The sequence below is a fragment of the Dasypus novemcinctus genome, chromosome 2 (assembly GCF_030445035.2).
Source record: "Dasypus novemcinctus isolate mDasNov1 chromosome 2, mDasNov1.1.hap2, whole genome shotgun sequence".
NCBI classification, from domain to species: domain Eukaryota; kingdom Metazoa; phylum Chordata; class Mammalia; order Cingulata; family Dasypodidae; genus Dasypus; species Dasypus novemcinctus.
In genome coordinates, this window is record NC_080674.1 from 38569891 (window position 1) to 38594040 (window position 24150).

The following is a 24150-nucleotide window of genomic DNA, read 5'->3' on the forward strand; positions in this document are numbered from 1 at the left end:
TCAGGGTCAGATGGCTTGTTGGTGGAAACACTGTGACTGGAACATGGAGTTCCAGGTTCTAAATCCACTAATTTCATGCATATTTTATGCTTTTGAAAAAAGTAAAGAATCTAATCCAGATCATTTGCATATACTGTAAGACAAATACCATTTAACTATGAATTCTGTACATAACTGGGACAAGTTTTCTTCATTGAAGGTATCTCTTTTTCCCTATTGGGATACTCTTTCAATTCTGCTCAATGGCTATAACCTACACCTCTACATGTTATTTCTGGGGTTATTCTTTTTAGGATAGTTTTCCATAAACTCTACCTCTTTCTCAGGATTCACTGCACTTTCAAAATGGCAGTTGCTATATATTACATAGTAATTGAAAGTTATTTGAAAGACAGATTACAGCGTGGATCACTGTGTATTTCTATAATTGCAATTATCATCAAATTTTGTCTCTTTACCAAAATCATCATTTAGGACATAAACTTCAGTCCCCTTTAATATTCTCCTAATCTTATAGATATAATAGGGCAATTATCCTCAAATCCTTACTTATAGAAATAGAATTAGAAATGCTATTACAATGTAGCAATTTTTAAATCTCTCCCTGATTGTATGGGTGTATATGTTTTTCTCCCCAAAGGATCTGCAAAATGTATTGCCAGCTGGTCCAGTTTCAGGTGAAGCATTACCAGAAACAAAAGGTAAAACTGTATTTAGTAAGTATATTAGTCAGCCAAAGGGGGGCTGATGCAAAGTACCAGAGATCTATTGGCTCTTATAAAGTGTATTTTTTTGGGGTAAAAGCTTATAGTTATAAGGCCTAAAGAGTCCAACTCAAGGTACCCTAAGAGGTACTTTCTCACCAAAGTCTGTTGCTACATGTTGAAGCAAGATGGCTGCCTGTCTCTGTGAAAGTTCACTCTTCCTCTCTCTCTCATCTACAGTTGGCAAAGGGCTTGTTTCTTTCTGGGCTTTCTCAGTACTGCAAACTACCAGGATAATTGGCACATCTTTCTTTCTGGGGCCACAGGATCAAAGTTCTCTCCTCTGCCATATCTGTGGAGCTCTCTCTCCCTTCCTCTATGTATCTTCTTCTGTGTCTTCTTGAGTGAGTGCCCCTTTATATCAGCCCACCAAGGGAGCGGGACTTAACCTGAGTTACACCCTACTGACCTGATCAAATCAAAGCCCTAATCTTAACATAATTTAATCAAAGACATCTCGGCTGAATCTAATACAATCAAAGAGTATCATGCCTAGAGGAGTAGACCAGTTTACAAACATAATCTCTCTTTTTGGAATTCATAAATAATTTCTTTTTTTTTTTTTTAAAGATTTATTTATTTATTTAATCTCCCCCCCTCCCCTGGTTGTCTGTTCTTGGTGTCTATTTGTTGCGTCTTGTTTCTTTGTCTGCTTTTGTTTCTTTGTCCGCTTCTGTTGTCGTCAGCGGCACAGGAAGTGTGGGCAGCGCCATTCCTGGGCAGGCTGCACTTTCTTTTCACGCTGGGTGGCTTTCCTCACGGCGCACTCCTTGCACGTGCCCACGCAGGGGACACCCTTGCGTGGCACGGCACTCCTTGCGCGCATCAGCACTGCGCATGGCCAGCTCCACACCAGTCGAGGAGGCCCGGGGTTTGAACCGCGGACCTCCCATATGGTAGACGGACACCCTAACCACTGGGCCAAAGTCCGTTTCCCCATAAATAATTTCAAACTGCCACAGTAAACAAGATCTCAAAACAAATCATCATTTCCATTGGAGAGCTGGCAAACAGAGCTCATACACATGAGCACAAACATGCTTTCAGGGAATGAAAGAGGAAACAGGCGGAGTGTTGCAAAGTTGTCCACATGATCCTTTATCAGAGAAAACAAGATGAGCATAGAGGTCCTTAATCACTGTCTTCAACTGGAGAGAGGGAAATTACAAAGTAATCTCTCCAACTTCCTTGTTTAAGCAGTCACCCATTTTTGTCGTTGGTATGAAAACAGCCAGGCTGAATCATTCTCACTCTTCCTGGATGCACAGAGAGTTGGCATTTTATTGTTTCTTCTCACCTTTGGAGGTGACTCTCAGTCTTTGGAGTATAGTTGGGGCTCTCCATGTGCTGTTGCTTTGTACACTGTATGGAGGGAGGCTGCAGGGTCTGGTCTCTTCAACCCACCTGAACAGTGGTTCCTTAGATAAAGCCAAGTTTTCTCGCAACCCTGGGCAAGGCAAATAGAATCAAGTTATCACCCTTGGAATCTGGATTTTAGTGCTCCAGATATTTTGTAGAACCATTGAAGGAAAACAATTTTAAGTCTTAAACATCTTTTCTAATTGTGACAATGAAGATTTTGCTTATTAATTTCTTCACACTTGAGCATGTGCTCAGAACCTCCTTTGTCATTGTTGTCACCACCGTAGAACAATACATAGATTTGATATAAGTGCTACTCTCCCAGAGGGGTTGGTTTTCCATCTTTTAAAGGGACATTATCTTTCTCTTCTTCCAGTTATTTGCTCCTTACAGATACTTGTAATTGATTTCTTAAACTATTTTAAGTATTTACAACATTTATTACTTAAGTCCAATTATTTATAAATCAATTCAGAACACTTATTTTTTTCCATAGAATTTAACTCAAAACCTGTCTGATCTCTGGAGTTACCTTTTAAATGGTTATTATCTATTACTTGATAATCTAAGAAAGTATAACTGTAACAATTTAACATTTTAACAACTTTCCTGAGAAATCTGGTTTTTTTTTTCCAAAAAGAGAATCCAAATTATGTTAAGGTGTTTCTAGTGATAATCTTATAAGCCCAAGCCATACCAGAAGGAAGGAAGTGGAAAACACCAAACCAGGATCTTAACAGTATGAAGAGAAGGTAAAAGCCACACTGTAATGATTCCGTTATTTTGTTCCTCTGAGTATTTCAGGCATAGCTGTATCCAACAACCCACCTGTCAAAAAACCACAGAGGGTTACATATCGACATGTTTGGTAGTCATCAATACTAGAACTCTGTTCTTACTGTTTTTCCTCTTGCTAGGTACTGATACTAATAAAATACCAAAAACTGAAGAGGAGAAATCATGTGATAGTTTATCCAAAGTAAGTACGATAATCTCTTTTGCCTGTGGTATACTGAAATGTGTTATGATCCCATGTCCTTTTGGTGTGTTTTCAAATGCAATAAAATAACAATGTTGTTAATGGGAGAAAATGTGTGTGTGTGTGTTTGGGGGGGTTCATGGGAATCCTCTATGTTTTTTATGTAACATTTAAGTAATCCAAAGCTTCTTTAAAAATAAAAAATGTAACTCAAAAAAAAAAGTGGGAGGATGATCAGAGTGCAGACATGTAAGCAGAAAGTCACTGTCCTAAATGGGATGGAAAGTGAGATTTCAGCACATTAAAAGAGGTAAGACAAAATTAGCCAACTGAATCAGGGGTAAGTATTTCGTGCCACAAAATTAGCCGAAGGACAGCCATTGACCAGCAGGTGAGAGAATGAAGAGATGAGGTTTGAGAAAAGAGGGTGAAGGGAGAAGACTCAGGTCAGCTAGGCCTTATAGACAGTTTTGGGGGCGTTGGCTTTTATTTAAACTAGGAGTCTTTGCAGGGTTTTGGGTGGAGATCTATCACCCAACTTATAAAATACTCACTCTGGTGGCCAAATTAAGAATTGACTGTAGGGAAGTTCCAGTTCTAGCAATGTGGAATAGCTCATATTGGACTGACCCATGTACAAATAATGATTACAAATGCTGGACAACATGTAAAAGTTAATTATTTAGGGACCAGAAGCAGACAGAAAATGTATGGAAGTCAACCCTTGAAAGAAGAGAGCTTCACTGGGTGAGATCCGTGTTTATATGGCTTTCCCCCAGAACTCACACCTCCATTTCCGAGGCAGTAGCTGGAACTCAAGCAAAAAGCCTCAGTCATTTCAGTTGAGATATCAGAAGGTGAAGTTCAGAGATACAGCTGAAATTAAGGAGGAAAATCTTGAGAAGAGGGGAGCCACACACAAAAGGGGAGCCTCCAATCTGCGTACAGATTTTCCTTAAGTGCATGGCTGATGCCAGCATTGTGCTAAATGATCATTCCAGTATTTCCCTGCCAAACATTTGGAATCTGACTTTTAAATTAGCAATATTATCTCATTAATTGTGTATTTCCATAGCTCACTGTGCGTGCTCAGCTTGGCGCAAAATCGGAAAAGTTGCTGAAGAAAGGAAAGAGCATTCCTGACGTGTTGCTTGTTAGCATCATGGTAAATGCAATCAAGTATGTGCTGTATATTTCCTTTTTGGAATCTATTTAATATAGTCTTTATCACACAGTGGTATTTAAAGAATAAAAGAAATATAGAATTTTTTTTGTAATTATCTAATGAACACTTCTCATTTATTTAAAAAAAAAAATGTGCAGCAAGGTAAAAAAGTCTTTTGTGAGTTATATGCCTGTACTTCACTTCCTTCCTTTACCAGTCTTGACTGCATTTACTCAGATGTGGATATAGGTCATAGGGAACTCAAGGAGAAATCAGGTATTTGGAAAGGCCAAGGGACAGATTATGGAGGGCAGGGAGACTATGTGGCCACAGGCCAGCGAGCTTCCTTGTTTTGGTTTCAGGAAGTGGGGACAGGGGCTGAACCCAGGAATCCAAAGACTGGGCATTGCCAGGGCAGGAAGTCAGTCACAAAGTAGAGACTGCACAAACAAGGAATTGCTTATCTGCATAGCACATCGATGACAAGCGATAGGGGATAAAGAAAAAATATTAGTTTTTTAATTCCTCCCTGCCTTCTTTCTAAGGAGAAAGGATCCTTCTCAGCCCTCCTTTATAATATAGTACTCACATAATGAAGGAAGGGAGAAATTGAAAGAAGCCCTGGAGTCTCAGTTGATCCATATAATAAAGAGATGAGGCCAAAAGGCATGGAAAAAGTAATTTAAAAAGCTACTGTAAAAGAGTTTTGGAGTGCTCAGTGGGTGAGGAAAAAGAATGGAGATAGTTGTGGTATGTAGGAAGCATTAAGAATCAGAGAAGTGAAGAAGGAGGTTTTTAAAGAATTTTAATCATGCATCTGGAATGAACTCCCCCTTTGGCATTTTCTTAAGAGACTGCATTAAAGATTGAAATTGCTTTTCAATTATGATGTATTTTGGGCCAGTGGCTTTTTGAATGCAGTGCTCTGAAATCAGGCCATAGAGCTGCTGCTTTCAGAGTTGAAAGGGACCTACCTATTACAGTAACTTTATTCTAGGACCTTATTCTTGTAAAATAATATTTCTCAAAACTAGCTTACAGCACTGATTTAGCCATAGAATTCTTTCCTCAGAAAAATTGTATATGAAAAACGTCTTCTATACAATATGTAGAGAACAGATCTTAATTTTGATTTCAGTGAAGGTGGTATGTCTAAAGCTCCACCCTCAGAACTCCCATTACCACCACCAGCTCCCTACACATACACCATTTCATTGCCCCTGAGCAACTCCAGAGGACTGCCATCGTTTTGAAATCCTTTGTTTGATCTAGTCCAAATCCATCATTTTTCATTGAGAAAATAAATGTACATGGACTCTCAGTGAGGTGCCAAATTACCCATCTGGTTAGTGACAGAAGTGGAACCAAAGCCCAGGTCTCCTGACTCCCAGCCTGGTACGTTCACACTATAGCTGAACTTCCTCTCCCCTCTGCAGTGGCTCCAGAGATTCTCGGTAGGGGAAGTGGTCAGCTAGACCTGAGTAATACTCAAGGAAAGTCCCTTTTCCATCTTAAGTCAGGCAGTCAACAAATCCATTTTAAATTGAATGCTTTACCAAGCTCTGGACAAGTCATAAAAGGCAAATACTGTATTTTTGCTCTTTGAAATCTAATGGGGAAACTATAGGCAGCGTGACCTGGGGGCAACTTGGCAAAGTGGAAAAAATCACTGGATTTGGAGTCATTTTCCAATGTTGTGCTTTTGAACAAGTAACATAACCTCTCTGAACTTCAGTTTCCTCTAAAATGAGGGAAATAACATACCCCTGCCTCCCTTGCCACACTGTCGGAAGGGTCACATGCAGCACCAAAGAAAACTTTTAAACCTTTGGAAGAGGGATCCTATTGTTTAATATGAGGTTTAACAGAGAAAGAAATGAAATCCTAACTCTTAATCAAATGGCAAAAGTCTCAGTTTTACATAATTTAAAGGCTTACTTAGGTGATCAAAGTTGATGTGTATGCCCTTTTCACGTTGTTTTACAATTTAAAGAACTAAATAATTTCTGGAACAGCCATTCTCTGTTGACGACTAATGCTGAATGCAATAGCCCAAGAAATGGCCCTTACTCTTCAGCAACTTAAAGCCTAATTGAGATAAAAATGACTCATGGGAATTTTTGAAAGTCCGGAAATATAGTAATTATCAATTGTATGATGGAGTGAGTGGAAGTCAGAGGAATTCAGACCAGGCTTTTATGACTCCAGGCAATGGAAGTGGGGTAGGAAGAACTCTCAAGGTCCTCAGTATGTATCCACTCTATGCTCAGGACTGTGCTGCCTTTCAATATGCATCATCTCAGTTCATCCTCCCAACCACCTTGTGAGACACATTGTTATTCTGTTGTATAGATGAGGAAACAAAAGCCTATGAACAAAAGCAATACAGTGCAATTCATGTTCATGTAATAGTGAGTAGATCAGTTTTGTTTGAAACAAGTGGTTCAAACTTGTGAGAGGTAAAAAATTGTGAAGAAGTTGTGGCCAATTAGTTGTAAATACCATGCTCAGGTCCTATGGAATAGATTTGGTGGGCAGAAATCTACCAAATCTATTCCATAGGAAGGATTTTCAGCAAGAGAGTGGTCATGTTGCATAACTAAACCTGATTTTTATCTGCAAAATAATAATATTCATGTACTAGGAAGTTGTTTGGAATTGAAAGGAAAAACAAGTTTTCTTTTATTATTGTTTCCCAAGTGCTCCTGTCTGTCAAAATATTAATGATTTGTTGCTGTTTTTTTTTTTTTTTTTTCAATTTAGTCAGGTACCCATGGATCAAGGCTGGATCCTTGATGGCTTTCCAATGACATTAGACCAAGCAAAATGTCTTGAGGAAGCTCTCACAGGGTACAACAAAGAACAAATAGAATTGGAGGCAAAGAGAACACAAATATCCACACTGGCTGTTGATCCTACAACTTCCAAAGAAGTACCTACCCCACCTTCTGCATTTGATTTTGTCATGTTATTAGATATTTCAGATAATTCAGCACTGAGTCGCATGAATAACATCATGGGTAAGCTGGACACCTTTTTGGGGGGTCACTTTTTTATATATACAATTCAAGGTTCTTTGTTTTATTTGTTCTTTGACTAAATCAGTGAACATTCCCATTTGCAATTATAAGTGGGAAGAAGTCATTTCAGCCTTTCAGAAGATTACGTAGCTGAGCAAGGGTTCTTTCCTAGTTTGATTGTCAATGTTGAGCACTGCAGGCCAAGCCTGGAATTAGCAGAGAATTACACACCAACTACAAACATCTCTCTGAACCCTTCCATCAGCTTGGCATTTCTACTGGCATAGAGGTACCCTTTTGATGCTTATATGCATGGTGGAGCTCTTTGTAACTATCTAGTACCACTTGGTGGGTCACTCTAGTAATGGACTTAGAAAAACATTTTTGCTGCAAGCAAGAATCTCATAACACTTTTTCCTTGGATATGCTACATTGTATATTAACTCTGAGGAGCTGGTATAAACTGGCCGAAGTCCTCATAATTGCGGGGCTGAATGTTCTTGCTCAAACTCATAAATGCATGATCTATTTAATAGTTTTTCACCTTTGAAATAAAAGTATTACTTTATAAGAAAATTAAATGCGTATGAATAAGAGCACATGTTCTTGAATTCTAGCTTTACCACTTAACTTTTGCGATATATGACTTTGGGAAAGTTACTCCATTATTCTAAGCTTCAGTTTCACAATCTATGTAATAAGAAGCCTCATTGTATTGTTTAGAGGATTAACTAAATGTTAAACACTTAGGATCCAGCCTGGCACATGATAATGACCATGCAGTAAATACCTCAGGAAAAAATGTGAAAGATTAGGAAATGAACAGAAGATTACTGAATATCCTTTAATAGATGGCTGGGTAATGTCTTTTGGACCCTTTGGGGTTATTGACCCTATAAGGGTCAATGCCTTTCATTGGCTTTGACTTGACTCTTCTACAAATCTGTAAATTGTAGGAAAACAGATAGTAATGCAAATGATTCTTGCCGATAGAAATGCAAATGAAACCATCCTGTAAAAAAGATGATTCTAGTTATATGCTCTATAGATACTAACCAGATTTTCATTTATTAACAGGCTCATTTCAGCACTTTTGGTTGTCTGCAAAAGTGCCTATTCAGTTTCTCATTTGAAGTGGATGTAGCATCTTACTGGTTCCTTCATTTATTGAAGATGTGAATAATGTCTTTGACATGATTTTGTATTTGTATTAGAGCCATTATTTTACCTTTCAAACAAACACTCCTTAAAAGTGGCAACGTTTTATCATCCTTTGTTACTACTGTTACTATAAATAATAATACAGTAGCACTCAGACCTAGAAGGGACCCTAATGTCCACTTTTGTATTCGGGAATTTAAAGGATAAGTACTTGACTTTGTTGCACTCATCCTTATTTTGAGTTTGTGTAACTTTGACATCTTCCTTTCATTGTTTACTTAAATAAAATGGCAAAACCATTAGCTATCAACTTCAGCTGTTGATAACAGCTGTCTCAACAGTTGTTTAAATCACATGCTGTCCATCAAATCACATGCTGTCCATCAAATCTCATAAGGAAGGATAAATTCCTCTCCATACAAAGGAATAGGGGCCATGCTGACAGCACCGATAGCTCTGCCTGTTCATCCATCCTCTCATTCCTGTTAGGGTATAGCTGGGCATTGGCTGAGAATGCTGCCAAGCCATGGCCATCTGGTGGCAAAAGAGAGCCCTGAACATAAAGACCAATCTGACTTGAAAGTGGATATCAAGAAATCCAACTCAATCCCATTTGAGTTCTTTCAATCACGTATCGAAATCACATGACGAATGCTTTTGGCAACTGCGATAAAGCTGATGTTAGCATCTAAACAGCTTAAATTTTAAATGCTAGACCCTTGATCTTATAAATGTCTTTTTTTCTACTATTCCAGGAAGAGTTTCTCTTTTGTCAGATTGTATACAAATATATACAGAAACAGTCTTATTCATTGCCCCTCAGAAATTAGTCTTAAAGCACAAAATGAATTTTACTTTTATCATATATTTCTAATATGACTGTACATTTCTGTATTTGATACACTGAAGCAAATGCTCGATTAAGATCATCTATGCCAAGTAAAGTAGTATGAAATCATTAATTTTATGGCTTTTAATTGTTTTGGTTAGAACTCAGTATTCTAAATAGGTCCACAACTTTGAAAATGAAAATACAGCTTTCAAATTCAAGTATTTTGTAGTTAATTATTTTTAAACACTCTTTATCAATCAAGCGAAATCCTCCCTTCTTTCTTCCCCCTTCCTTGGTAACCTCTAATCTACTTTCAAATTTGCCATCTCTAAATATCTCTTATAAGTGACAGCATACAATATTTACCATACGTGTTTTGTTTCTTTCACCCAGCATAATGTTTTTAAGCTTCATCCACTTTAAAGTGGGTCTCAGAACTTCATTGTTTCTTATGGCTGAATAATAAATAGTCCATTAACTTGTTAATGGACATTGGGATCCATTCTACTTTTTGGCTACTGTGAATAATGCTGCTATGAAAATTGGTGTACAAGTACCTTTTTGAGACCCCATTTTTACTTTTTTGGGGTGTATACCTAGAAGTAGAATTGTTGGATCATATGGTAATTCTATATTTAACTTTTTGAAGAATCACCATATTCCTTTCCACAGTGGCTGTGCCATTTTATATTCCCACCAATAAGATACTAGATTTCCTATTTCTTTAGATCCTCTATAGTGTTTGTGTTATTTTCCTTTTTAAAAAAATTAAAAAAAAAAATAATAGCCATCCTTTGGGTGAAGTGGTACCTCTTATGGTTTTGATTTGTATTTCCCTAATGGCTAGTAATATTGAGATTCTTTTCATATGTTTATTGGTCATTCGTATAACTTCTTTAGGAAAAAATATCTAATCAAGTCTTTTGCCCATTTTTCAATTGGATTGTTTTGTCTTTTTGTTGTATATTTGTGGGGTTTATTTATATATTCTAGATATTAAACCCTTTTCAGATATGTGGTTTCCAAATATTTTCTTCCATTCTGCAGGTTTTATTTTTACTTTCATGGAACTTTCATTTTACTTTAATACACTTAAGTTTTAAATTTTGATGAAGTCCCATTTATTTTTTCTTTTGTTGTTTATGCTTTTGGTGTCATACCTAAGATTCCATTTCCAAAGCCAAAGTCATGAAGATTTTCCCCTACATTATCTTATAAGACTTCTGTGGTTTTAGCCCTTATATTTAGGTCCTTGATCCCTTTTGAGTTGATGTTTGTATACAGTTTGAGATAGGGGTACAACCTCATTCCTTTCCTTATGTCTATGCAATTTTACCAAGACCATTTTTTTTTTAAGAGAATCTCCTTTGCAGGAAATTTGCATTCTTGTTAAAAATCAATTGGCCATACATGTGTTGGTCTATTTCTGGACTTTCAATTCCATTCCATTGTTTTATTTGTCTAACCTTACACCTACCACACTGTCTTGATTGCTCTAACTTTTTAGTACTATTTAAAATTGGGAAATGTGACTTCTGCAACTTTGTTCTTATTTTCCAAGTATTTTTGGCTATTCAGGGCCCCTTGCAATTCCATATGAATTTTAAGGCAGTCTTTTCTATTTTAGCAAAAAAGGGCTGCTGAAGTTTTGATAGGGATCACGTTGACTCTTTATATTACTTTGGGTAGTATTAACATCTTTACAATACTAAGCCTTCTAATCCATAAACGGACTGAACATGGGGGAGAGCTTTCAGTATTTCACCATTGAGTATGATATTAGTTGTGGGTTTTTCATGAATGGCTTTTATCATCTTGCAAAAGTTCCCTTTTATTCCTCTACTTCTGAGTGTTTTATGAAGAAAGGGTGCTGGATTTTATCAAATGTCTTTTCTGCATCTATTGAGATAATCATGTGATTTTTCTCCCTCCCTTCTATTTACATGTGTGTGTATTAGGGTTCTCCAGAAAAACAGAACCGCATATATTTTATAAGTACTAAGTTATTTATTATAGGAATTGGCTTACGTGTCCATGGGGATTGAAAATCCAAATTCTGTAGGGCAGGCTGCCAGCTGAAAATTTCAGAAAAGGTGACTCTGAAATCTGGTATATACAAACACTGTACTGCATGCTGCAAGTCAGAAACTCCAATGAAGTTGAAGTCGTATTCCCCAGGAGAAGCTGGCTGGCTGATAAAAGGCAGAAATTCTCCTTTCTGACCTCAGAAGTCCCTAGTTCTGCTTTAAGACCTACAACTGATTGGACTCTCTCATTGCTGAGCGTAATCTCCTGTATTGGACACACTCAACCATAGATGCAGTGAACTAGCTATAGATGCTAATCCATCTATGAGATAATCCACAGTAACAATCAGGACATTGTTTGCTTGGCCAAACAACTGGGCACCATAACCTAGCCAAGTCAACACACAAAATTAACTATTGCATGGTGTATTGCATTGACTTATTTCTGTATGTTGAACCACCTTTGCATTTCTAGGGTAAATCCCACTTGGGCATGGTATATAATCCTTCCAGTCTGCTCTTGTATTCAGTTTGCAAATATTTTGTTAAGGATTTTTACATCTATATTCATAAGCAAAATTGTTCTGTGATTTTCTTTTCAGCCTTGGTATCAGGGTAATGCTGGTGTCACAGAATAAATTAGGAAGTATTCATCTTCCCTCCTCTTGAATTTTGGAAGAATTTGAGAAGAATTGGTATTAATTCTTCTTTGAATGTTTGATAGAATTCATCAGTGAAGCCATCTGGTACTGGATTTTATTTGGTGGAATATGTTGACTGCTGATCTGTTTCCATACTTTCTATAGATATGTTGAGGTTTTCTATTTCTTCTTGAGTCAGTTTAGGTAATTAGTATGTTTCTAGTAATTTTTACATTTTGTCTAGACTTTCTAATTTGTTGCCATGAAATTGTACATAGTATTGTCTTATAAGCCTTTTTATTTTTCCAAAGTCAATAGTAATGTCATCATTTTCACTGTGATTTTAAGTATTAAAGTATTTTCTCTTTTTCTTGCATCTAGCTAAAAGTTTGTCAATCTTATTAAAATTTTTCTAAGAACCAAATTTTAGTTTTATTGCTTTTCTCAACTGTTTTTCTGTTCCCTATTTCACTTATCTCCAATCTAGTCATAATTCTGTCCTTCCTTCTGATAATTTTGGTTTTACTTTGCTCTTGTTTTTCTAGTTCCTCAAGATGTGAAGTTAGGTTATTGATTCGTGATCTTCGTTTTTAACATAAGCATACAAAGCTATAAATTTCCCTCTTAGCACTGCCTTTGCTACATCCCTTAAATTTTGGTATATTGTGTTTCATTTTCAAGCATTTTCTAATTTTCCTTTAGAAAATTTCTTCTTAATACATTTGTTGTTTAAGAATGTGCCCTCTAATTTCCTTGTATTAGTAAAATTTCCAGTTCTTCTTCTGGTATTGAATTCTAGCTTCATTGCCCTGTGGTCGGAAAGTTAAATTGTAAGGTTTTAGTGTTTTGAAATTTTTGAGTCTTGTCTTGTGTCCTAATATATGGTCTTTCCTGAAGAATGATTATGGCACTTAAAAACAATGTGTATTATGCTGTTTTTAGATGAAGTGCTCAATATGTGTTTTAGAGCTAGTTGGTTGATAGTGTTGTTCAGGTTATCCATTTCATTCTTATTCTTCTGTCTAGATGTTCTGTCTAGTATGAAAAATGGTGTATTAAAATCTCCAACTATTATTGTAGAACCTTTCAAATCTGCCAGTGTTTGCTCCATATATTTGGGATCCCCTGTTATTATTATTATATCTTCTTCTCAACATATAATATCCTTATTTGTCTCTTATGACAGTTTTTGACTTAAGTAATTTAGTGATCAATTGGGAAATGGGATGAATTATAGGTAGTTATATCAAGTTTCTTACTCACACAACTCTTTCAATAATGATACTTGGAGACTATGGAAAGAAACACACAGTTTATTTGGGGACATGTTGAGTTTGACATGCCTATGGGACTTTTAAGCTAATATGTTCAAAAAACAGTTTTATTAATATAAATAAGTCTATTTGTCAGGAGGGAAGTTTGTATTATAGTTAAGGATTTGAAAGTGAGGGAAATCATCTGGAAGAGGAATTCATGAAAGAAGATCCAGAGTGACATCCAAGAAAACATCATAATGTCATGAGGTGAGCAAGAAGGAATTAGAAGAAGCAGCTAGAGAGGAAGAAAGACAAGGAGAGTAAAACCATGTCTTGTAAAATAGAGAATATGTTCTCAAACCAAAGATGTTTCCAAACCCTCTCCCAGACCAATAGGACCTGGAGTCCTGAGGCCTGAGCCAGGATGTGGCATCCTTTCACCAGGCTTGGGTCTCTTTGCTGTCCTGCAATAGTCAGGGTCCACAGTGAATCATGAAGAACAGTATCACAGGGAAGCATGCCACATTTAAGCCTGGGTGGGCTTGAAAGGCTGCACATCTATTCATCAAGGGCTGGACAGAGAATAATGGTCCAGGCTTAAAGACAACAGACCAGGAAAACCGAAGGAAGGAGAACATTCAATGTGAAAATAAAAGGCAATGTCAAAAAGGAAAAATAGAAGGCTTTCTTGGCTTTTTAGCAAGTGCCCTTGGCCATTGGTCAGTCTGAGAGGAGGGAAGAGTGGTTATAGCTTGGTGAGAAGTACAGAGAGATTTTAAGTTCAGAATCTGATGGTTACACTTGATGATTTATAGTGACTGAAACGGTGCCTGAGATGGACTTCTGGGATTGATCAACTTCATTTCTTAAACTGGATGCTGACTTTTCAGTTAATGAATTCATTTAGCTATTTACTCATGTAATATACTTTTTGTCAGTGATAATTTGACTAAAATTTTTAAAAGAATTGCATAGTATGGAGTAAGAATGGCACAAATCAAGTCCCTTCTTTACCATTTATGAAATGTGCAATTTGGACAAGTTTCAAAACCTCAATCCTTCACAACTTTTGTTGTGACTATAAAATAATATTATAATGTGTAAAAGCTACATAGAAATAAAATAAGATAACCAAAACATGTCCATTGGCTTTGAAGGTTTTGGTGAACAAAATGAGCAGATTCAATGGAGTGGTGGGAAGAAGGATGGATGGCAGTGGATTGAGGCATGAATGGCAGATGGATAAGGAGGTAGAGAAAGGGAATGGAAAAACCTCATGAGAAGCTTAACTGTGAAAGAACAGAGAGAGTGATGAAAATGGTATTTATTATTTGAGGTATTTTAAATTTTCTTTTTTCACTCCTTTCTTTCCCTTCTTACTCTCTTGCCATCCTTATTCCCTTCCTTCCTTCCTCCCTCCTCCCTCTGCCCCTCCACCCCTCCCTTTCTTCCTTCTTAATTTCTTTTTTACTTTCTTCCTTTTTTCCTTTATTTTAGGAAAGGGAGTTACACAGAGTTAAGAGCTACATTGATATTTAAGGTAACTAGGTTATAAATCACAAAATTGAGTTTCCTTCAAAGATACCTACCAGTAAAAGTGTGGTCTTAGGGAAGAGAGATGAATATGCTCATATAAGATGAGGGTTTTCCAGACTTGTATAGCAAAATAGCAAGGAGATAAATTGGAGTTGTTGGGTTAGGGAGAGACAAGTCAAAGCTTTCAATCATGTGATTTGGGTTTGCTGGAAAATAAGTGAAGTCAGGTCACTATTTGTAAATTTGGAAAAAAGTAGGAATTTAGGGACTGATTGGCAGTAAAGAGATTCATCCACCTATATGGAAGTTCTGGCAAGATAAGAGTTTGTGGCAGGAATAGAGGTTATTAGGGTTTCAGATATAGAGACATTCAGAATGATCATAAAATCCAGGATTGGCCATGGGAGGGAGTGTTGGCAGTGGAGAGAAAGGAAAGGGACCAATGCATGGGTGGGTTTTGGGGAGAGAGGAATGCTGGTCTATGTGCTAAAGTCTTGGCAAATGTGACCATGAAATAGTACATGAAAGGTTCCCACAGTCTTCTTTAATAACCCATTATTATATCAATCTTGGGCTTTTATAAATAACCTAAAAACATTATTCTGTATTTTAAATCCATTTCTTCTTGTTCTATAATGAATATAGATGGAGAACAACGAATTGCTCTATCCTTTGAGAGTCCTTCATTTTCTTGAACACTATTAATTCACTGTTCAGCGTTCTCGCATTCACTGAGTCATTCTAATTCCTTTTAATCTAATTCAAGGCTTTCCATCTTCTTTATATTTTCCATTTATACTAGGTTCGTGAGTACTCTGGACTTTGTACTCAGTATAGTACTCAATCAGAACTATGGAGATGGGTTTCGTTTTTGTTTTGCTCTTTTGTGTTCTGCTTCTTTATGTCTCTTCAACAGGGAGCTTGTAAATTTGGGAAACAAAATAAATTTTTGTATTATAATGTAATATCAGAAAGCAATTACCATGTATATTTAACTATTTTTGCAGATTTTGAAAATAAATAATTATTTCATTCTTTATTTTTATATTTGCTAATTCTTTTCAAGTTCACCATTCATGATGATCTGTCACTTTCCATTCTCATCTGATCGTAATCAACCCCGAGATCCTCTACATTGAAACAAAAGTTCCTTTAGTAATGTTGGATTTTATCCCATTTTCCATAATTTTCCAGGAAATTTTGACTTCAGATTCTAAAACTGTACCCTTTCACTATCTAGTTAACCATTTAAAAATAATGTTGAACCACGGACAGGACAATATCTATTTGGCATTCTTGCATCACTACATTTTAGCAGTTAGTAGCAACTTTGACTGCTTTAACAAATTATCTTATTAGTAATTTTCATACCGTAGTTGAAGCAATTTCACATGAAGTTCCTCATGAAGATATCAGTCACTATGTAGCTGCTAAAAACCAAGAGAAGGATGAGAACCAGACCTTAAGAGACCAGATACAACACAGGTTAGTCATAATGAAATACTCCTTTTTTCTCACCCTTTAAACAGCCTGACAATTAGCCACTTTGGAATTATCAGAACTAGAAAAAATATATTTTGTATTATTCAGTGTATTACAGGTAAAACCAAACTTAGTATGTTTGATGTTGACTGAAATATTTACATGTTAACTTTCATATTCAAAGTACAAGTCATCGTACTAAAAATATTAAATCAGGCAAAACTTCCCTTTTTCGTTACATGAACTGACAAGTTCATTGAACATAATCCTAATTCAGCCTTCATTCAACAAGTATCAGTGAAAACCATGGAATTTCAAAGAGTTAGACATCAGACTACAGGGTTTGGAATTAAAACCACTTCTTTGTTGTAATAAAGGCATGCAGTACATTCTTGGTTGTGTGTAACTTGCCCTTCGGAAAATAAAATTAAGACAAAATTGGATAATTTCATGAAACCCTGAAGTCTAAAAATATGAAGTGAGCAAGGGAAGAGTAATTTAAGCTATATTAAGTCTTCCTCATCTCAAGGAGGAAGAAAAAATTCTCAAGAATACTTTTGAGTTGAGCTACTATGTGTGAACCATTTATAGTTACTCACCTCTGCAATTCCTATCTATAAGAAAAAAGTGGATGGCCCTGGCAGATTAGACTATAGTGACCATAGAATGAATGCTTGGTTGCTAGGCTATAAGCACGGGTGACATCTGTCTTTGACATCTGCTTACATTTTCATTCAGAGAAACTGAGCTTAAACTGAAAGTTGCCTGAAGTGGTGGCATTTCCAAATCTGCTCTTTCCTGTTTCTTGAAAACTGTCTTCATAGCCTTAAATAATTTCTTCTTTAGTATAAAGTGAACAATATTCCATTGCCTGTAGACGTCCTACAGTTGCCTGGTTAGATTCAATTATTTTGGTAGCCTAATTTTTCATGGTGCATGTCAGATAACCCATTCTTAATGTCACTCCAATATTTCAATCAATATGTGATATTCACATAATATTTTGATTTTTCAGAATTACAGGCTTCTTAGACAACTGGCCTTCATTGGAGCAATGGTTTTCAGAGGCAGAAAATATTTTAATAAAAGTCAATGCTGAAGTGGAGAAAGAGTCTTTAAGCCAAAAAGTAAAGGAAATTATTACAGCTGAAATAATGAAAAAAAAGAATAAAGGTAATTACATTTATTTATCATTTTGAATTTATACGACGAAGATGTATGATTTTAATGAATTTAGGAGGAAATGTAAATGTGAGCACGAAGCTCTCTCCTGTACTCAGATTATATTATCTACAAGTGTGTACTACCTTTGATATTTACTTTCTGATATATATCTTTCTGAATAAAAATGTGTATCTCTTCCTATTAGTTTAATAAAAAACAAAAAATATCATATTAACATTAAGGATGTTATAGAGAAGTGTTAAGATTTTAATTCACTAACTTTAGTATTACAATTAAACAGTAAGTGAATTCTTAGAGATGGAACACTAGGCATTGTATTTTCCTCAAATCTACCTGAGTTGATATTAGCTTGTTAATTATTATTTGCTTATTTACTAACCTTGTTTTGGGGGTACATAGCACCCACATTAAACCATCCTGACCTTCTTACTCCATTCAACCAGTATTAATTTCCCACTAGCTTTTTTTTCAATTTTATGATACATATTAATAAAGCCCATCAAAAGAATACCATCATTGGTATTCAGTGTAATCACATGTTTCTGCATTCATCACCCCAATCACTCCCAGAGCACTTTCATTATTCCAATAATAATAACAAAGAAAAAACAAAATTCATCACCTCTCGTTCTATGTCTCGCCTGCGGTACAGAGCTGCTATTTTTTCCTTCCCGCTAGCATATTTGTATTTATATTTTGTTAAAACAGTCTTATCTATGCAATATCACCCACATAAATGTATTACATGAGGTTTTACTGTCTTCTACAGTCCCATGTTAGAGTTTTTAGTTTTCTTTTCTAGTAATGACTTTAGACTTTCTACCACTGTCATACTCATACAATAGCACTGCTAGTTACAAACACAAATATATGCTTTAACCATTTCTGTTCATTTCCAAAGATTTACAACCTTTTTAACAATTCTGCATAGATTAGCTCTCAGCTTTCCATTCTCTACCCTCCTTCTATTTTCTGGTTACCTACATAGTAATTGTTAACTCCATGAGTTTACACCATATATTTAGTTCATAACAGCACAATCATACGTTATTTGTCCTTTTCTGTCTGACTTGCTCACTCAACATAATGGCTTCCAGGTTCGTTCATGTTATCATATGCTTCACAACTTCATTTCTTCTTACCCCTGCATAATATTCCATAGTGTGTATACACCACATTCATCCGTTGATGAATACCTAGGTTTTTTCCAACTTTTGGCAATCATGAATAATGCCCTTATGAACATAAATATGCAGATATCCATTCATGTCTCTGCTCTCATTTATTCTGGTTATCTACCTAGGAAGGGTATTGCCAGGTTACATGGCATGTCTATATTCAGCTTACTTAGGAACTGCCAAACAGTCCTCCACAGTGACTGTACCATTCTACATTCCCACCAACAGCAAATAAGTATTCCTATCTCTCCACATCCTCTCCAACATTTACTGTTTTCCACATTTTTAATAGCAGCCAGTCTAATAGGTAGGAAATGATATCTCATTGTAGTTTTGATTTGCATTACCATAATGATGTTGAACATTTTTTTGTGTATTTCTTTGCCATTTGTATTTCTTCTTTCTACATTGTCTTTTCAAGTCTTTTGCCCATTTTTTTAATCAGGTAGTTTGTCTTTTTATTGTTGAGGTCTATGATCTCTTTATATATCATAGATATTAAACCTTTATCGGATATGTGATTGCCAATTTTTTTCTCCCGTTGACTGGCTGCCTATTCACCCTTTAGACAAAGTCCTTTGAGGTGCAAAAGTGTTTAATTTCGAGGAGGTCCCATTTATCTATTTTTTCTTTTGTTGCTTGTGCTTTGGGTCTAAGGTTTAAGAAACGACCACCTACCATAAGATCTTTAGATGATTTTCCACATTTTCTTCTAGGAGTTTCATGGTTGTCACTTTTATATTTAGGTCCTTGATCCATTTTGAGTTAATTTTGTATAAGTGTGAGATAGCGTCTTTTCTCTTTCTTTTTGATATGGGAGCCAGCTCCCCCAACACCATTTATTGAATGGACTCTTCTGGCTTGCCTGCCTTGTTAAAAGTCACTTGACTATGGACATGAGGATCTGTTTCTGAGTTCTTGATTCTGTTCAATTGGTCAATGTGACTGTCTTTATGCCAGTACTGTGCTATATTACCACTGCAGCTAGGTAATATGTTTTAAAGTCCAGAAATGAGAGTCCTCCAACTTGGTTCTTTTTTAAAATCTTTTTGGCTCTTCGATGCCCCTTACCCTTCCAAATAAATTTGATATTTGATTTTTCCATTTATGCGAAAAAGGCTGTTGGGATTTTTATTGGGATTGAATCTGTAAATCAGTTTGGATAGAACTGACATCACAAGGATATTTAGTCTTTCAATTCATGAACACAGAATGTCCTTCCATTTATTTGTCTTTTTCAGCTTCTTTTAGCAAAGTTTTCTACTTTTCTGAGTAGAGATCCTTTATATACTTGGTTAAGTTTATTCCTAAATATTGGATTGTTTTAGTTGCTATTGTAAATGGATATTTTTTCTCATTTCCTCCTTAGATTGCACATCAGTAGTGTATAGAAACACTATTGATTTTTGCATATTAATCTTTTATCCTGCCATTTTGCTGAACTTGTCTCTTAGTTCTGTTAGCTTTGTTGTGGATTTTTCAGGAAATTCTAGATATAGAATCATATCATCAGTGAATAGTGAAAGTTTTACTTCTTTCTTTCCTATTGGAGTGCCTTTTATTTCTTTATCCAGCCTAATTGCTCTATCTAAAACCTCTAGCACAATATTGAATAACAATGGTTACAGTGGGCATCCTAGTCTTGTCCCTGGTCTCAGCAGAAAAGCTTTCTGTCTTTCACCATTGAGCACTATGGTAGCTGTAGGTTTTTCATATATGCTCTTTATCATATTGAGAAATCTCCTTCTATTCCTATTTTTGGAGTGCTTTTATCAAGAAAGGGTGCTGTATTTTGACAAATGCCTTTTCTGCATCAATTGAGAGAATAGTGATTTTTATTCTTCAATTTATCAATGTGGCTTATTACACAAAATTATTTTCTTGTGTTGAACCACCCTTGCATAACTGGGTTAAAATCCACTTAATCGTGGTGTATAATTCTTTTAAGTTGCTTTTGGATTCTGTTTGCAAGTATTTTGCTGAGGATTTTTGCATCTATATTCATTAGAGATATTGAACTTTAATTTTCTTTTATTGTAGTATCTTTATCTGGTTTTGGTATTAGGGTGATGTTGGCTTCATAGAATGAGTTTGGTAAAGTTCCTTCCTGTTCAATCTTTTGGAAGAGTTTGAGCAAGATTAGTATTAAATTATCTTTGAATGATTGATAAAATTCAACTGTGAAGCCATCTGGTCCCGAAATTTTCATCTTTGTAGGTTTTTGATGACTGTTTCAATCTCTTCGTTTATGATTGCTTTGTTGAGGTCTTCCATTTTTTCCAGGATCAGTGTAGATGGTTTGTGTGTTTCTAGGAATTTGTCCAACTCCTCTACATTGTCTAGTTTTTTGTTATATAGTTGTTCATAGTATCCTCTTATGATCTCTCTTATTTCTGGGCAGTCAGAAGTAATGTCCCCCTTCTCATTTCTGATTTTATTTCTTTTCATCCTCTCTCTTTTTTTGTCAGCCTTGTTAAGGGTTTGTTGATTTGTAGACCATCTCAAAGAACCAACTTTTGGCTTTGTTGATTCTCTCTGTTTTTTTTTTGTTCTTGATTTCATTTATCTCTGCTCTGCTCTCTACTATTTCTTTCCTTCAGCTTGGTGGTGTTTGTTTCCTGTTTTTTTCTAATTCCTCCAAGCATGCAGTTAGGTCTTTAATTTATCTTTTTCTTCTTTTTTTAATGTAAGCATTGAGGGATATAAATTTGCCTCTCAGCACTGCCTTTGCAGTGTCCCATAGCTTTGATATGTTGTGTTCTCGTTTTCATTTGTCTCAAGATATTTATTGAATTCTCTTGCAATTTCTTTTTTGATCCACTGATTATTTAAGAGTGTGTTGTTTAATCTCCATTTACTTATGAATTTTCCCTTTCTCTGTCCATTATTGATTTCCAGCTTTATTCTGTTATGCCCAGAGAAAGCATTTTGTATAATTTCAATCTTTTTAAATTTATTGAGACTTGTCTTGTGACCCAATATATGATCTTATCTTGGAGAATGATCCATAAGCACTTGAAAAGAAAGTATAGCCTGCTGTTTTGGGGTATAATACTCTATAGACATCTGTTAAGTCTAGTTCATTTATCATATTAACATGTTATTCAATCTCTCTCTGTTTCTTTATTTATCCTCTGTCCAGATATTCTATCCAATAGTGAGAGTGGTATACTGAAGTCTCCAACTATTATTGTAAAGACATCTTTTCTCCTTTTAGTTTTGCCAGTGTGTGCCTCATGTATTTTGGGGTATTCAGGTTAGGTGCATAAATATTTAGTATAGTCATTTCTTCTTGGTGAATTGCCACTTTTACTAATATGCAATGACCTTCTTCATCCCTTATCACGTTTTACATTTTGTCTGATATTAGAATTGCTACCCCAGCTCTTTTTTTGGTTTCTATTTGCATGGAATACCTTTTTCCAGCCTTTCCATTTTAACCTGGCTGTGTGCTTATGTCTGAGGTGAGTCTCTTTTGACAGAATATAGATGGTTTATATTTTTAAAATCTATTCTATTGGTCTGTGACTTTTGTTTGGGAAGTTCAAGCCATTAACATTCAGTATTATTACTGTAAAAGCATAACTTACTTCATCCATTTTGTCCTTCAGCTCTCTGTTTTCATATCATTCTATTGTCTATCTTCTTATCCTTTAATTCACCTTTCCTAAACATCTTCATTTCTAAGCTCTTTTCCAATTCTTTCTTCCTTGTTTTTTCCTTTCAGGCTGCAGCACCCCCCTTTAGTATGTCTTGTAATTCTGGTCATTTGGTAACATATTCTATCAGTTTTTGTTTGTCTGTGAAGACTGAACTCACCCTCATTTTTTGAAGGACAGTTTTGCCAGATACAGAATTCTTGACTGGCATTTTTTCTCTTTCAGTACCTTAAATACATCATACCAATTTCTTCTCTGCTCCATGGTTTCTGATGAGAGCTCAGCACTTAATCTTATTGACTTTCTCTTGTATGTAATGCTTTGCTTTTCTCTTGCTGTTCTCTTTATCTCTGCTATTTGTCATTCTGAATAGTAGGTGTCTTGGGTAGGTCTATTTGGATTTATTCTGTTTGGGGTACATTGTCCTTGGATATTGATATTTATGTCCTTCATAATTGTTGAGAAGTTTTCGGTCATTATTTCCTCAGATATTCTTTCTGCTGTTTTTCCATTCTCTTCTCCTTCTGGAACACCAGTATTGTGAATGTTTGTGTGTTTTGCATTGTCATTCAATTCCCTGAGACTCTGTTCCATTTTTTCCATTGTTTTCTGTTCTACTGTCTTTTCCAGTTCAGATATTCTGTCATTGAAATCACTAATTCTCTCTTCAAGCAATTCAAATCTGCTCTTAGGTGCCTCTAATGTATTTATAATCTGATAAATTCCCCATAAGGTCTGCTACTTTTCTTCACAGGCTTTCAAATCATTCTTTATGCTCTCCCAGTGTCTTCTTTATATCCTTTATCCCTTTAGTCATATTTCTGTAAATTATTTAAAGTGATTCAGGAGAGTTATATGATTATCACTCATTAATTGTCTTAAATCCTGTATCTCTTCAGGATATTTGGTTAGTTCTTCTGGCTGGGCCATCTCTTCCTGTTTCCTAGTATGGCTTCTAATTTTTTGCTGATGTGAAGGCATCAGAATGTTTGTGAGTTACTCTAATGACCGATTTTTCTCTCTTGCCAATTTTTTTCACAGCTCTTCTTTGATATTTGTTTCAAGTTATTCTAAATACTTAAAATTGTCTAGCTTAAGTTATCAAAGTTGGGCCAAGTACTCACTAGTGGGGACAGATTTTCTCCCAAGGATAGGTTACAAAGAGTGCCAAGAATAGTTTTATCCTTGCAATTTCCAGACCAGTCAGAAGATGGCACTCATCAGCACACCTGTCCATGGATATTCAGTCTCTTCTTTCCTGTGTTCCTGTATTGAATCTCAAGATTAGAGATTCAAAGTGGATTGGCTTGGCTGAATTCATGAAGAAATGCACCCTGACCTCAGCTCCCTTTTCCCTTGAATCAGCTGACAGGGAGGAAGATGTCTGTTCCCCTCTCAATCATCTTCAGTGAGCCAGAGGTTTTACCCCAGCTTAATATCTTGGGGGTGGGAGAGGGGAGCCCTTCCCAGCCACCACAGGGGCTTGGTAACTCAAGTTTGTTGCTTCAGCTTCTTCATCTCTCTGTCCCTCAAACTCCTGGGAGTTGTGTAGCACTGTCCTTCCTGGTCTGCTGGACCTCCAAAGCAGGTCCCTTGAACAGCTTTTGGCTCTTTCTCCATTGTTTATGTGAGAGCATTCAGCTCTGCCTATTAGTCCATTGCCATCTTACGTTCCACTTCTTATTTCTGAGGAAATTCTGAAATCTGATTGAGGCTACAGGTTAGAATCAGTTTGGTTTTCTAGCTATTAAACTTGACAATATTTTCTTAAAATATTTTACATTCTAATTCTAAAATGCATTAAGAAACAGCTGTCATTTATTTAAGATTTGTATTTCAATCATTTAATTCTTTTAACAAATATATTATCATTAAAACAATAAACATTTACCTAGCCCACTGA

The 24150-nt window shown here is 35.9% G+C and overlaps 1 protein-coding gene across 8 annotated transcripts in view; it reads left to right on the forward strand.

Moving 5' to 3' along the window:
* SPEF2 (sperm flagellar 2) overlaps window positions 1-24150 on the forward strand; it is a 200909-nt gene that overhangs the window by 77103 nt on the left and 99656 nt on the right. For all 8 annotated transcript variants that reach the window (XM_004453334.4, XM_058307706.2, XM_058307701.2 and 5 more), the window contains 6 exons: window positions 641-701; window positions 3044-3105; window positions 4181-4284; window positions 7034-7290; window positions 16120-16228; window positions 17241-17398. In XM_004453334.4, coding sequence (XP_004453391.2) covers window positions 641-701; window positions 3044-3105; window positions 4181-4284; window positions 7034-7290; window positions 16120-16228; window positions 17241-17398 — 751 coding nt within the window. The remainder of the gene's footprint in view (window positions 1-640; window positions 702-3043; window positions 3106-4180; window positions 4285-7033; window positions 7291-16119; window positions 16229-17240; window positions 17399-24150) is intronic.